Below are 16,349 nucleotides of genomic sequence, written 5' to 3'. Positions count from 1 at the left end.
GTAGCAAGCTAGGAATATATGATATATAGATTCCAGCTTGAGGGGGAGTGCTAGAAGGTGTGTTGTGCCTAAGGGCATTTTGGTCATTGTACTTCTCCTTTTATATAAATACATTAGTGAGGGGGGAGCATGACTCTCGAACTCACTCATTCTTTCATTCTCTTCTCTTCTCTCTCAACAGTTTCGTTTATTGCATTTCTTGTGCTTACTCTGCATTCGGATATGCTTCTTGTTTGAGTGATCTACAGGTCATATTGAAGCAATGTCGGGAAACTCACTGCCATTGCTGCTTCAATGAACTTCCAGCAGATACCATACCCTGTTCATCATGTACAATACCATTATACTGCTCCCAGCGTTGCCAAGAACAAGCATCTGGAAAACTATCTGAGTACAATCAAAGCGAAAATAACATACATGAAATTCTATCACTGGACCTTGAGAGAGATATTATGGACACGACATTGGCTAGCAATGTCAAGCATGACCAAATCCCTGAACATAGACACGAATGTGGAGGCATACATTGGGCTGCTATTTTACCACCTGAAATTGTTCTGGCTGGTCGAGTTCTGGTGAAGTCCATAGAGAAACGAAGGTGTTCTAAGGAGACATTTGAACCCATGGATGATTTGGTAATTCTCACAGCCTAAATCTGTATATTTACTTCTAGTTCGGTTCTTATGTGAAGATTCAAAGTAATGGGTCATTTCCTTATTTACCATTGTTTTTGTAGGAGCTTTCTCACAATTATACTCAAATTCCTTTGGAAAGCAAGTTGGAGTTGCATATTCATTCAATTGTACTTGCTTACTGTCTTCAGCATTCTTATGGCTCTGCATTTCCGTTTACAGGGGCTTCTGCCTCACAGGTATGCCTGAGGTTTTGATTAACCTTTGAACAGTCCAACTCTACAGAAAGAAGAAAACTTCTGTTTACTTTCTTCGTTACACTCAATTTTGATAAAGGAGCCACGAGAAGTACCCTGCGTAGCCAATTAATCAGCAATATTGTTAGCTTCTCTCAGGTTAATGAGTAAACATTCCTTTCCCTGGATAAATCTTGATTTCTATCAATCCAATGAGCTATCCACCAATGTCTTGGACTATGTCACCTACCCTGGTAATGATGTTGGTTGAGTAGCCTTCGACCCAAAGACTCCATTCCATCTCATCAACTAATTACATCATATCAATGAGCAAAGCCTAAACCCTGGCTTCATTAGAGTCCGCATTAGCAGTCGGGGTCATAGAATGCTTTCACTCTCTGCCATTTCTAAAATTACTTCCTGTAGCTGTTGGAACTGGATTACCCTTATAGCTGCCACCAAAGTTGAGATTGACTGTAGATGGAGGGAGTGGTCTCCACAACGTTATGTTCCTCCCATTTCCAGTAAAGATTTTGAGCCGTGACCTCCCAAAAGTCTTTTCGCACTAAGTCTCGAAATAAAATCAAAACCTTGACATCAGAAATAATCTCATAGTCGAGCTTTTATCTTTGAAAGTTGTTGGGTTCCATGTGTTCCAAAGAACCAAGCTGTAGCAAAGGGAGACATATTCCAAAGGATCTGTCCTCTCTCCCTAAGATGCGTGTTTCCACTCTACCATAGGGCTAAAAGATGCTGGACATACCCACCACACACCAAATCAGCCAAGAATTGTAATGCAAATATTCTTGGTCACAAAGAAATGAATTAACGAGTCGTTACAGGATCCCTCACGCACTTTGCGTAGAATGCATTTTTGCCAAATGGAAATCCTTTTTTAAGCAAATCTTGAGAATTATTCCTCTGGAGGGCAGCGGATCAGAGAAAACCTTGCACCTTTGGCGGTGCTAGCGAACCCCAAATGGAGCCCCAAAGAGCCCGACTATCACCCCCCCGAGCCCGACTATCACAAACGCTATCATCCCTTCTCACTAGCCCAAGCCCTCCTATAACATATTGAACCTCTCGAAAGATCCAACAGAAAAAGAGCTCGAGAGTCAGTAGATCGAACACTCCTATTACCCTTCTCACTAAGCTCAAGCCCTCTTAATATATTGCCATGAAATCCTCTTGGATTTTGGAACCGGTTGGTTGTTCGAAGTATGAATGTTGAGAGAAGAGTCTATAAATTAGACCGGCTCCCGTGATCAAATCAGCAAGCAAGAGAGAAGGAAATCCCCTTTTGGAGGAGAAAATCCAGCTCCATTACAGAAGGATTTAGATCCATTATTGGAAGATCATTGTCCCTGTCTCCCCATTATTCGCGTTTTTGCAAGTTGCAACTACTCCATACTACTGTTTTTTTTTTGTTGGCATTTGCATCATCTTCTTCTCTGTGGTTTTACATTGGTATTAAACATGAGGATCACTAGCCCGTATCCCCCTCTCACTAGAGACAAAAACTTCTAGACTTCTAAGCAACAGAAGGAGACACTCAGGTTCATTTCCCTTTAAATCACTACATATAACCCAGCCCCAAACGACCGTATCCTCTAACATCTCAAAACAATCTAACATCTCAAAACGATCAATCATTCTTAACCCATGCTCTCTAACTATTCTATAAAGAATTGGGATGGTGTGGCATAAAGGAATGATACTCCACCAAAGGCCCTCCAAAAATTTCACTCCACACCGAAAAAACTCGGTCTAAACATAACCAGTAACTTGAAATCCAACTTGATCGACATTGACGGACTTCCATGCTCATGAGCCTTTTCTTCTATCTAAATTCTTACACACCCACCCACTCCTCATATTTACCTGAAATTAACGACCTCCATAGAGCATCCGCCTCATCACCGAATTTCCACAACCACTCAACAAAAAGGGCCTTACTCTTCATATTGGCATTCCCAATCCTTACAGCGCCGTTTCTTTTGGATCTGCAAACTGCTTCCCCATTTGACAAGATGTTTAATTTTCTCACCCTCCTCATCGCATTCCCATAAGAAACCACACTGCAACATCTCAATCTTTTCTCCATGGAATTTTAACCATTCACATAAAATAGGTAGCAAGTTTGACAAAAATATCTATCTGCATATGTACATCCTCCACTACGTATATGCACATGTTTGCATTCAAGGCGTCCCTGGATATCCTATCCCGTATCTTTTTTCTGTGATGCTATGGTTGCTAGCTACAAGATTCCAAATTTCTAGTATTTTCATCATAGATTTTTTTTCTTTTCTATATTTACTGGAAAGGAGGAGACTAGAATAACAAAAAGCGAATTAGGGGAACTTTAAAATTCAATTTCATTTATTTAAAGCCCCATTTTTAAAAGTAAATCACCAAATTGTTACTGTTATTGATCCTTAAGTCTTTTGTCTTTCTTTTATGTAGTTGGTTATACTTATATCTCAAATCAAGGTCAATTCTATGGCAATTGTTCACATGAAGTCATTGGATGCATATGGGGCACTGGGGCAGTCAGGAAAGCTTTCGGCTATTGAAGATGCTTTAATTAGTAATGTAGAGCAGGTTTGTATCTGTGTTTTTCTAACTAGATTTTTCTTAACTGCTGACGATCGTCGATAAGTAGTTCCTAAATAAAATAACCATCATTCCTGGTTAAAAGTAAAATAAATAGCTTTCACTACGATGATCCTATATTGAGTTAATAGTTCCTCTGAAACAACCAGTTACTCCAAAAGCTTAAGCTGTTGGAGAAGGTGTTATTTAATCTTTTATACTTTAACACTCCCCCTCACGTGTGGCCTCTCTCTTTTTAGGGTTGGCCTACACGTGGTACACATGTAGCCCCCCTTTTAGGTTTGGCCATTGCATGTGAATTTTTACTATCAAGGAGGTTTGAACTCAGGACCTTTGGCTCTAATACCATGTGAAACAACCAGTTACTCCAAAAGCTTAAGCTATTGGGGAAGGCGTTATTTAATATTTTATACTTTAACAGTTCCTACATAAAATAACCATTATTACTAGTCAAAAGTGAAATAAAATAGCTGCCATTATGATGACTCTATTTTTAGTAAATTTTATCTGATGGAAAACTGAGTTGTTTGCTGAGGGATGCATATCTCTGCTTGTATCTGCTCACACAATCATGTGTTTGGCTCTATATGCACTCATGTTCACCCTACTGGCACTTATATCAAAGCTATGGTTTTTTAGTTCCATAAACAATTGTGGAATCGTAGCTCTTCATTGTTAATTTTGTTTCTATTGGTCTATAATTATACTTACTGGAAGGAAATGACGCTTATAGAGTTCTCTCTGCGATGAAGGTTAACTTCCGTACAAAGAAATATTTTGTGTATATCACTTTATCTATTGGAACTTTCAATGATATGCCCTATTGGATGAGGATGGTGCTCTAGCATCATACAGAGCTTGGGATGAGATGGAATAGTCAAACATAACATAGAAGAGTTTTCTCATCCTGTTATCTTATTGGTATAACTCACTGTTTAAAGATCCCCACTCAATCATCGACTCATCTGAGTCCTCGGTTTTGTGCTTTCTGAGTCAATTAAAAACTCCTTTGACTCACTCGAGTCAATAGAAACTTGCTGCATCAACCGTTGACTCGTATGAGTCGATTCAGTTTTACCTTAGGTGAGTTCTCGTCGACAGTCTTAACTGCGAACCGAATAAGATGTCACAAGAACAAGGATGCTTCTCCTTCATCCCTTCAAGATAACCAGTATAATTACCCTACTTTATCTGGAGTTGCTGATTGTTGCAATAAGTGGCTGGTTACTTATTTCCTGGAGCTGTAGATTGTAGAGGGCGACTCCCTCAATGTGATTAGGTTGATGAAATCCAAGCTCTTCTGATGGAGATTCGTAGACGCCATCGGGAGATGTTTGAGTGCATTGTGGGTCATCGTTTGTCCTTTCAACATACACACTGATTGGCTAATATGTATGCTGATTCGCTTGCTCACAGGGGTGTCCCTAGATATACCTTAGTCGTTAGAAACCAGTGTTTTTAGTTGCGAAGGCTAAGGTGAGGCGTTATTCCTCTTGAAGCGCGAGGCATAAAGGACAAGGCCGAGGAATAAGGCTCACGAATTTTCTGAAGTTTTTGATAAAGAAAATTAAGAAAAAATGGAAAAGATTATGAAACATGCCCAAAAAACAATTAAAAAATCTAGAAAAATGTATGCTTCATTTTCAATCAAGTATCATCATCCCAACCATCATTACACGAACAAAATAAAGTGACTATCCATCATTACCAAGTTACCAACCAAATAGTGCAAAGTAGAGTGTTGAAAAAGTTTATAATTTTGCTTACTACATGATTGCATTCCCCAAACTTCTTACATAAAAAATAATAATAAAAAAATACACAACATAACCCATCGAATACAATAATCTATGTCCTAACCGATATGAAATCATCCTCATTATTGTAGGGGATGCCCCACTTATTCTCACCACCATCATCATACTCCTCATAAACTATTACATGATGAGGATGTTCTACAACTTTACCTTTAGATTAACCCGAATGAATGTGTAATTTATTACTTGTTAGAAATTGAAAGTATAAGTAGTTTATAGACTCAAAAACTTAGAAGTAAAATGTTTACTTTGAGGGGCAACCTATTTCCTCTTAGGTGCTTGCTGAGAAACTGATCCCGAACTACTCCCAATCCCAGTAGATTGTGCTGGGATGGGTGGAAGATCATTTGAACCAGTGAAAATGGTTTGGATAGCTGTGATATAAAGCATATGATACTATCTTCCAATCAACTTGGGTCGATAGGAAGAGCATGATCCTCCTTCTGAAAGATCCAGTCATCGTCGAGATCCTTATGATCCACCAAATGTTCTGCTTCCTCCTTAGGCTTCTCTCACCAGTTTTTGTGTTATACATAACATAGACTAGAGTATCTAACTTCTCTTATTCTAGTCTACTTCTCTATTTTTTTTGTACGGACCTCTAAGCAAATGTCAAAACCATTATAAAATAAAAAATGGGAAGTGATATATCTGCCCCTTTTGATTACTTGGGACACCCAGCAGCAGTGTACGTGGCAATCAGCCCCATTGAATCCTTCTAACGTGAAGTACATCAGCCCCTCTGTAGTCAGTGATACACTGCTGCTGGGTGTCCCAAGTAATCATAAGGGGCGCATGTATCACCTCCCTAAAAAATCTTTTCCATAAATAAAGGATAACATGTTGACATTTGACAATGGTACTCCAATTCTGCTCATAAAGTACTGCATGCGAGGCTTAGGACCCCTTTTTAAGGCTGTCAACTTTGGTGTCTTGGATCCAAAGCAGATCCACCAATCAACTACAATAAGCAGTTGACATTTTATTAGAATTAGATAGTAGTAAGATATAATAAATAAAAAAGAGGACAAGATATCAATTTATCTAGCAGCTAATAGTTTTTTGTATTGAAAGATAACAAAATTTTATTAAAATGTTGGTAACCGTATTACAACAATGTGGATGAAGCATCCCGCTCATGTGAACAGCAGCTACGCCCCCAACAACAACAACAACAACAACACACACACACACACACACACACACACCATGTCAAGAGTTCGATCCTCTCACTCAATTAACAACTAATAGTAAATACTAATACTAAATATATAAAATGTGAAAAGTTCAAATTAAAATGTACGTGGAGAACACTTATTCCTTTAGGAGGCTAATGCCCCTCCGTGCACCTTTGATCACAAAATGGGCATTTAATTTATCCTCTTTTTTTTCCTCCCACTTGATTTTCTTTGCATATCTAGATGCAAAATCTTTCTTATCACCCATGTTTATACCAAAAAGATCAAATGCACTCCACTAGCCTCAAATACTTGAGAAGAATAGCTTTGGATGAATTTATGAAGATAAAACCACAAAAAATAGGGAATTTTTCTAAGTAAAGGAATGCACAATCACTAAGTTTTCCACCTCCACAAGCTATGTTTTATTGAAAGAATCCATTGCAAGTGACAAATTTTGATTCCGTTGAATGGTTGGAGAGAAATCACAAAAAACAAAGAATAGGGAAAAAGTTCCTAAAACAACAGCTCATAATATCTTAAAAGACCATTCTTTCTTCATAAAAATGGTCTTAATAGTCCATATTTAACCTAAATTAAGTATTAGTAGGTGATTAGAGGAAGAAAAAAGGGTAAAATGAATTTTGGAGGGTTCAGACCATAAAAAATCACGCTTTTCAGCATGTTTCCTATCAGGGGTACTCCTTTTGCTGGAGGTGTACGCCTTGACTGAAAAGCGTACGCCTTTTACGCCTAACATGCCTCACCCACCTAAGGCTCATGGCTCTTGAGTACCATGTTTTTTTTATGCCTCGTGGCGTTTTTTTGTAACGCTTAGCCTCGACCGGCCATCATCTATAAGATAGGAGTCTCTAACAGTGTTTTCATAGTACCACTGTTAGAGACTCCCATCTAATAGATGATGACCTGTGAGAGTGTTGGTTTGAGAAGTCAATTTTTCTTTGTTCCTCATGACAAGCTCCTCATGCGTTCCTTGTAGGTTTTGCTCTTTTTAAATAAATTCCTTTCGTCGTTCAGTTAAAATAATTCTTTGTTCAATGCATAGAAATAACTTTTGTTCTTACCATGCTGTTGTGGTTATTTTCATTTGCATAATAGGTCAGAGTGGGTCAAGCTATTTATTCAAAGGGCAGTTTGTTTAATCATTCATGCCAGCCAAATATTCATACTTACTTCCTTTCACGTACACTCTTCATACGTTCAACAGAATTTATCCCAGCAGGAGTTCCACTTGAGCTGTCCTATGGCCCACAGGTATGGTACCATCACTGGCCAACAAAACCATCTCTACTTTTCTTGTGATTGTATCTAGAAGACTGATTCTAATAGTGTCCAAACATGTGTTTGAGTCTTCACATCCCAGAGCTGTGTGCACCTCCGCATGTACATGCGTGTGTGTAGCAAGGTTTGAAATTTCGGCTTCGGCCTCAGCCGAAACCAAAATTTCGGTGTAAATCTTAAAATTTCGACCATAATTTTTAAAATTTCGGTTTCGGTCCCGGCCGGAATCCAAAATTTTGGTATTTCAGCCGAAATTTAAAACCATGGAGCGTAAATGCTTCTTCATTTGTTTTTAATACATCTCTCTATTTTGCAGGTTGGACAGTGGGATCTTAGAGAGAGACAACAGTTATTGGAAGATCAATACTCATTCAAATGCCAATGCAGTGGTTGCTCACAATTAAATCTGTCTGACATTGTTATACATGCTTTTCAGTGTGTCAGACCTGATTGTTTTGGCGTAGTCTTAAATTCCAGTGTGGTCAAGCATGGCAAACTAGATGCTAGTTGCGTACATGATTTTGCTGCAATCGATGGCTTGGAGCGTGCTCTGCCGGTCTGCTATATTAACTTATAATGAGTTGTGAAACAACCAATTACTCCAGAAGCCTAAGCTGTTGGAGAAGGAGTTATTTAATCTTTTATACCTTAACACTCCCCCTCACGTGTGGCCCCTCTCTTTAGGGTTGGCCTACACGTGGCACATGTGGCCCCTCTTTTGGGTTGGCCATTACATGTGGATTTTTAACAACATGGAGTTTTGAACCCATGACCTTGGCTCTGATACCATTACTCCAATTACTCCAAAAGCTTAAGCTTTTGGAGGAGGAGTTTTTTAATCTTTTATAGTTATAACATGAGTTAAATAGTTTTTTCTTTTTCAGCAAAGTTTGACAATTAGAGCTGGTCATTTTTTTTCTCTGATAGAAAATGATGTTTCTTATAATTTGAAATTAATGCCGACCCTGCTGATAATGCTTACTCGAGTTGAAATATCTGCATGATCCACAGGTTGTCAAGCATGAGCAAGATACCATTGACAAAGTTGCTCACCTCTTGTTGAAACAAAGTGATGGCTTACTTCGAGTTGGTCCTGGATATTGTTTGACCTGTGGTTCTTATCGTGACTTAGAATCTTCATTTGCTGCAACCAAGAAAGCTGTGACGAATATCAAAAGGTATGCATACATGATTTTAATGATATTTAATCATTGCTGCTCAATTATATTTTTAAAAGATCTCAAAAGTTTACGAAAGAGGAGAGAGTAGAAGATTTTTCATAGGGAAGAGGAAAGAAGAGGAGAACCCACACAATTCATGGGTCTGGAAGTTGTATTCTCAATGCTAATGAAATACAGTAGCGATGCTCTCCCTTGGTCATGGGGTTCGAGAGTTTGGAATAGCCAACCCATCCCCTATGAAATTTTCTTGGACACTGAAAGGGGGTTTGACACGAGGTTGCAGGGTTGGGATGTGTTAAGTGCCAACCCTACCCGATGAACACTGAAAAGGGGTATGACATGAGGTTACATGTTTGGGAGGTGTTAAGCGCCAACCCTGCCCGATGAACATTGGTCTCTACTAATGTCCATAGGATTTGTAAATGATCTTAACATGACGTTAAAGGGTTGGGAGGTGTTAATTGCCAACCCTTCCCGATGAACATTGGTCTCTACTAATGTCCATAGGATTTGTAAATGATCTTAACATGTTTGATTAATTGAGAATGATGCTTTAATTAATTGATATGCAATGGATGAAATATGAACCATGCAACACAATTACATCTAAACATGTTCACAACTCCTAGAAAGAGGCATAAAGAAAAAACGAGCAAAAACTAGGATGAATAAATGATTAACATACTTGATCAACATGAACTTATGAACTAATAACATCATTAACACATATAAGGGGCCTAAAGAAAAGAATAGAAACTAGAATGAATAAATGGTCGACATAGTAGATTAAGACGAACCTACAAACTAGCATTATTAACACATATATTGACATTAGAATGAAATAAGATACCAAAAACTACTGATAGAATATGATAATGGAGAATAGAATACAACATTGCCTGGAACTCTCAGTTCTCAGATTCAATAGATAGACATTCTCATCGAGCAAGAGGCTGTACTGTCGATCAATACTTCGACCCCTTGGTCGTTGGATGGCCCATTGATTGGCTCCTGGGACACAATCAGTGCCTCAATTTTTTATCCGGATTATGAAAATGGAAGGAATTTAGATAGGTTCAAAATAGTGTGTTCTACTTTATGGTTACTGAAAATTAAAATTGAAAAGGGGAGTGAATCAAAGTTTTGAAGATCTAGATGAAACTAATTTTGTGAACAACTAGATTTTGAAAGCAAATAATCCTATGCTAGCATTCTTGGTCTACGTCATGTTGGACTATTTCTACTGAAGTAAACTAGCCTAGAGGATGGAAAATTATTAATCCATTGCAAAGATCTAACTACATCCTAAGCATGCAAAGAAGTATGAATTGATAGGCTTCAGAAAAGAGAGAAATATGAAACAGAGATATGAAACTAAAAACCTAAAAATACTAAGTTGAATGAAGGAGGTGGTAAGGTCGCGTGCAGCCTTAGCTTATCTTGTTGGGGAGTCGTAGAGCTTGTCTTTGAGCTTGTAGAAGCTTTCTTGCACAGTTTTTGTACTCTTCCTTAGAGAATTGTTGTGTATTTGAATAGGGCCTTAACACCCCTTTTATTGTCTAGAGTTTAGACTCTAGTGCTTGTGGATTTGACATTAAGAAGCAACGTAGGACTGAAATTCGTGCATAGGCTAGTTTGAAAAGGTTTGTAAGTGATATGAATGGTGAAAATTGGGTTTTATGAAAACCGATGTGTGTTTTGAATTGGAAGGTGGCGAATTTAACCTTTCTAGGGGTTAGTTTTGGCAGTAAAGGGCTTAGAAAGAACCACAATTTGAAATGATATCTTTGTAGTCGTTTTGGATGGTTTCTATATCAGAAGTTCTGCAACTCTCAGACTTTGACATCAATCGACATGCTAAATTCTCGATCGAGAGACTAGCCCATCGATCGTGAAATCTGACCTTCGACTGTGAGTTTCTAAATTTAACATCATAGTGCTCGTCGAGATCTTTCCAACGACACAGGAAGACCTTGATCCGATATTGAATCAGTCAGATATGTTCATTTAAAGATAGGTTTTATGGGGATGCTATGATATACTTGGATCCAAACCCTAGGTCTTTGGAAACTTTTGGACTTTGATAACAAGACTAGGATTTTTGACAGCACTTTGAAGTATCACATTTGAAAGCTCTGAATTGCTGTTGGGAATTTTTTCCTAAATGTGTTTTGCACATTAAAAAGGCTTCAAAGAGTTTTGAAATGGTGTAAACTCAAGTTTCAAATATGAGATTAATTAAATGTCTTTAGGCTTGGATGTTTCAAATTGCTTTGAAATGGTTATCCTTTCGATCTATATTTAAGAGATGCTTTTGCATTTTCCAACAAACACAACTGACCATCATTGGCACACATGACCTATGACTAGTGTCAAGTCAGGAAAGACAAAATGGGGTATGTACAATTACACAAATTTCAGTACTGCCGTTTGTCAAAAGATACATCATACTGTACTATTGTATGCACTATATTAAAAAGTAAAAATTATGCTATTTTCAACAATATTTATGTCTTCGCTTCTATCACATGTATATTCCTATGGCCCCATGTGATTACAATGTTGTGCCAAAAATCCCTCCCTCCAACGTCAGCTGGGTCCCCTAACTGGGGGTTCGAGGGATAGCACCCCGAAGCACAAAATAAAGGCATTTTTGTCACGTGAAAATTGCCTAGTTTCTGTGTTTCGGTGAAACTTTATTAGGATTAGAGTTGGGATTCTATATAAGATATCAGAATGTGACGAATTGCATCGTTCTTTAGGGCCCGTTTAGATACCTCATATTTTGCATTTGAATTTGGAATTGAGTTTTGAATACAAAATGAATAGATCTGCCAGCTCATGTTGAGGGAGATAGAGAGGGAAGGGGGGGTACTTCCTATTGGAGGGGAGAGGTTGAGGAGCAAACAGGGTGAAGGAAAATACCAGATCTGTGGATTTCCAATTACTTATTTCCACAACATATTTGGAAATCTTATTTTTTTCACTGTCAGTCACTGATTTGGAAATCCAATGATTTGATCCGGATGCAAATCACAATGCAGAATGGGCTGCAAATGTGGGGAATCCAAATCAAAATCTTCTCGGCATCCAAATGGGCCCCTAGTGTTCTCGATTTTGGCTCATGTTGAATTTCTCTGTTTATTTGCATTTACGTCGAACACTACATCAACAATACAGTATTTATATATATCTGAGGGACCTCAAATAAGCTATCTGATCTAGCCACTATAAATAGCACATCAAGCCATCTTGTTTGAGTCATCCAACCCATTCATTCCATAAAACCTAACATAGATAGGGTGTTCTGATGCAGGAGCATCCCCTTGGAAATTCTAAATTGGCCAAATTTGCTCATTAGCATAGCATTAGCGTAGGTTTATCTTTGTTCATTAGAACTAAGCAAATAGGATAGCTTAGTCATTTGTGCATTTTCTTACCCTTTTTGGTCTTTTCTTAAACTAGGGGTAGTTTAGGCATAATACTGATTTGTAATTGGCTATAAGAGCCAACCTTCTTTCATTTTCTTTTCAGACCATGATATTGAATACTTTTGGAATTTGGAGAAACTGGATCTGGATCCCTCGTTTGGGAGTTACTTCAACCAAGCTAAGGAAGAAGGAAGCTCTAACCAAGCAATTGCAGCGTGTAGGAGGTGTTCAAATCGGTTCATCTCCTTGCCTGGAGTTGTTTGATCCTTGTTGCAAACAAGGAGCTGAGATCATTTTCAGAAATCTGGTAAGACTCCATTTGCCCCATCTATTGGAGATAGAATTATTGGATTTCCATCTATCGTTGTATGTTCTTGTCAAATTCAAGGAGACATTTCTTGGAAAATTCTATCAATGGTATTTTGTGCATGCTTTCTTGTTCTTTTGCATTTTTTAAGCAATTGGCATCAAAGATGATCAGTGAATATGCTAGTCTTTTTTAGAAGGCTCCTCTGCATAGTAGGTCATTGCATGTATTGTTGATTTTAGCAAATTAAGCCAGCTTCACCATCCGGTGCAGAGAAGGCATTAAAGAGAGTTGCTTACAAGGTTCGTTGATAATTTCCATCAGATCCAAGACAAAACCACTTGAAACAACTGATTTGAACAGATCGTTTTGTCGAGGCCGAATGATTAATTTGCCAGATCCATTGGACTAGCTACTTCTCTTTTGTTAGTTGTGCTTCCTTATGTACATATCCTGAAGTCTAATGCCTTAATTCATATTGGAACACATCTTCAGAGTTGAAGCTAATGCTTGGTACATGTTTGTTTAAATATCACAACCAATACAAATTGGCATGCTAGGTGTGGTGGCGAATTAGTATTAGGCCTTGTATTGGATAAGCATTGCTCAGCTTTGAGACACAACTAGTTATCAGAGTGTCATTTGATGGCCACTTAAAAGCTTACTCTCTTCAGCCAGCGCTGCGTCAATTTGCCCTACGTCAATTTGGTATCAGAGCTTTGTCACGTGGAAATTCCATCTGTCCACAGTCCTGGAGAGAACACTGATCTGCTGCAATTGAACACAATTGCTCCAGCTTGCCTTGTCTGTTTTGGAATTTCTGGTACCTACTAAATGAAGCCAACTTCAAGAACCGTTTTCCTACAGCCAAGAAGCCCATGAGAAGTTTTGGATTCAACTTGAGATCGATAGATTGACAGTCATTGTGACTGGGCTGTTAAATCTAGCATTGGGGAGTATATTTGATATAAGGAGGTTCAATTAACTTGGTCATTACTTTTGTGACTGTCTACATCCTAGTGTCAAAGGTACAGCGCTTCCATTATCAATTGCTAGTCTAGGCATTCAAGGTTGTTATTTGCAGCACCTAGGTGTCACAGTTCATCTCTAACAGAAGGGCACTTGAAGCTTCTTTCCCCTGCTGAGTTAAAATACTCAGTTTTTGAGCTGGCATTGAAGGATTGTTCATGGTTCCTAAAGCTTGAGATTTTGGTTCAAATTATGCAGAATTTCTGCTCATCAGCAAGCTGCCTCTGACTTGAGAATTATGTCATTAAATCTTGTTGTTCAATGACGCACGGTGGCCATAAGAATTTTGTCCACTAAAGCCTTTCTCTCGTGATATTTTCAGACCTTTAGCCTGTCAAAAGAAGCTTACATTGTTGCTGCAAACAATCTCGAGCCTGTGCTGTTTGGAAGGTAGCCAAGCTGAAATCCCGCACCCAAAGCAAAGCTCTAGAGCCATTTATTGAAGGTGGCCCATGGATGACCTGAAATAGTTAGAGTGAGCTGTCCTATTAAATGTTTTTGTACCTCCAATTCTGCACATATACAGTGTAACGTACAAGATACATGTGCCTCCAAGAAGACTTGATCATTTGTTAGTCACGAGAATACTTATAAAATCACCTTTTGAAAGTACAGAATTAGTGCATGTGCTCAAGTGCAGACACCCTATATGAAATTGCAGGATTCAGGTGTTCATTTTGTTTGGCGTGGCTAAGATAAATTATAATCAACTGCTAGACCTATTGTTAAGAGTATAGGAAGGGACAAGATCGATTGTTGGAGTGTGTAAAGAGGCAAGGTGCATTGTTTGAGGAAGCTTGTGGCCATAACCGAAAACACAGGACAAAATTGAAGCTCAACGATACCAATCTCCATCAATGAATAAGAAAACTTTTCAAGAAGGGGAGAGAGTTGGCAAGCGGTTGAAAGAGAAGCCAAGAGATCATCCTAAATTGAAATCAAGGCCAAGAGTGAATCGGCCTTCTTCTCCATCATCGCGGTCAACCAAGGTGAATTCCAAGCCTTCTCCTAAGGTTGTCTTTACTTTCCCTTGCTTGGCACACTATGAGGACAGCCAAGACCACCAATATCCAATACATATGTGTAAAAGTATAAAAGATAAATAACGCCTTTCTCCAACAGCTTAAGCTATTGGAGAAGTTGGTAAGTTAACATGGTATCAAAGCCAAAGGTCTCAAGTTCAAACCTCCCGGATAGCGAAAATCCACATGCAATGGTCAGCCCAAAGTGGGACCACATGTGCCACGTGTTTGCCAAGTGGGCCACACGTGCGGGGGAGTGTTAAAGTATAAAAGATAAATAACGCCCTTCTCCAACAGCTTAAGCTATTGGAGAAGTTGGTAAGTTAACAATATGCATGAAAAGAAGTCCGAAGTTGATGAAATTGTTGAGGAAGGCACCCATGACAGTTCTGCACTAGTTCAATGTCAAGAAGAGGCTGAAATTGTCGTTGTCTTGGAGCCGGTTGAGCATGGCATCAAACTTCATGACCCTAGTGACAATGAAGTGGCTTCCACTCATGAACAAGAGACAACTGAGCAACAGGACAGCAGGGGTTCTAAGCCTAAGCAAATAATGCACATGCGAGAAAACTTCGATGAGGAAAGTGTAGTGGTCAGTCATGAGCAAGGTGAATGCAATGAAGAGTTTGAAGAGCCTCTTATTCTATGGGAGGATGAAAGTCATGGAGATGAAGGGATCGACATCTTAGTGCTTGAGGAATGCCAAGAAAGGGCCAAAAATATTGATACGTTGGAGGCAGGTGAAAACAATGCTGGACTTGGTGATGCTAATGATTTAGAGATAGATCATAGTCATGGCAAAGGCGAAATAGTGGGACAAGATTGTCTTGAGCAGCAAGAACTTTTGGGACATGAAGATGGAAATGAACCTAACAAGGGAGTTGACAACTTTGAGGATTGTGCCGATGAGATTAGTGATTATGGGAGCGCGGCTGATGTTCTATCACTTCAAGATTTTGAAAGAGGCAAGAGCGATAATTATGAGTTTCCAAGGCATGATATGGTTGATGCATATGAGGCTTCCATGATCGACACTGGCCAAGAGAATGATGAGGAAGAAGAAATCAGCCACACATTTTCACATTTGATTAGAGCAGCTGTCATTCCAAGCCTTGTGGCGTTTCACAAGGAAGAAGAGACACTTCACAGCAAGCTCTATGAGGTGTACCCGGCAAAGTTGTTTCATGGGCAGTTTTATGCACATTTCCTTCGTCTTGAGTCTCTCTACAGCAACCATTGTGGAATGAACATTGACCAAGGAAAGAGACAAATAAAAATGGGAGATTATTACGGAGTTATGGCTCTTAATCGGGCATGGATCATATTTGTTTTTGATCCGGGTGGAGTCCAATGATGATGAGGTCGGTGGGGAACTTGAGGACGAGTTCTTTCAAGAAGGGGAGTTTGATGCAGGAGCATCCCCTTGGAAATTCTACATTGGCCAAATTTGCTCATTAGCATAGCATTAGCATAGGTTTATCTTTGTTCATTCGAACTAATCAAATAGGCTAGCTTAGTCATTTGTGCATTTTCTTACCATTTTTGGTCTTTTCTTAAACTAGGGGTAGTTTAGGCATAATACTGATTTGTAATTGGCT

The 16,349-nt window shown here is 38.9% G+C and overlaps 1 protein-coding gene across 6 annotated transcripts in view; it reads left to right on the top strand.

The window, feature by feature from the left end:
• Positions 1-16,349, top strand: part of TPR9 (Tetratricopeptide repeat (TPR)-like superfamily protein) — a 40,542-nt gene that overhangs the window by 17,806 nt on the left and 6,387 nt on the right. For 4 of the 6 annotated variants that reach the window (XM_077367470.1, XM_077367471.1, XM_077367469.1 and 1 more), the window contains 6 exons: positions 249-635; positions 737-871; positions 3,335-3,472; positions 7,599-7,754; positions 8,098-8,337; positions 8,793-8,959. In XM_077367470.1, the coding sequence (XP_077223585.1) occupies positions 249-635; positions 737-871; positions 3,335-3,472; positions 7,599-7,754; positions 8,098-8,337; positions 8,793-8,959 (1,223 nt within the window). Of the gene's footprint in view, positions 1-248; positions 636-736; positions 872-3,334; positions 3,473-7,598; positions 7,755-8,097; positions 8,338-8,792; positions 8,960-12,496; positions 12,697-16,349 lie in introns of those variants that run through there. The other 2 variants (XM_077367473.1, XM_077367474.1) reach the window with 2 other exon arrangements.

Source organism: Tasmannia lanceolata, unplaced genomic scaffold (genome assembly GCF_043159265.1).
Source record: "Tasmannia lanceolata isolate RefF3 unplaced genomic scaffold, GAP_Taslan_0.1 ptg000024l, whole genome shotgun sequence".
Classification (NCBI taxonomy): domain Eukaryota; kingdom Viridiplantae; phylum Streptophyta; class Magnoliopsida; order Canellales; family Winteraceae; genus Tasmannia; species Tasmannia lanceolata.
Note: the sequence above shows the minus strand (reverse complement) of the source record. Positions and strands in the feature narration are given on the sequence as shown.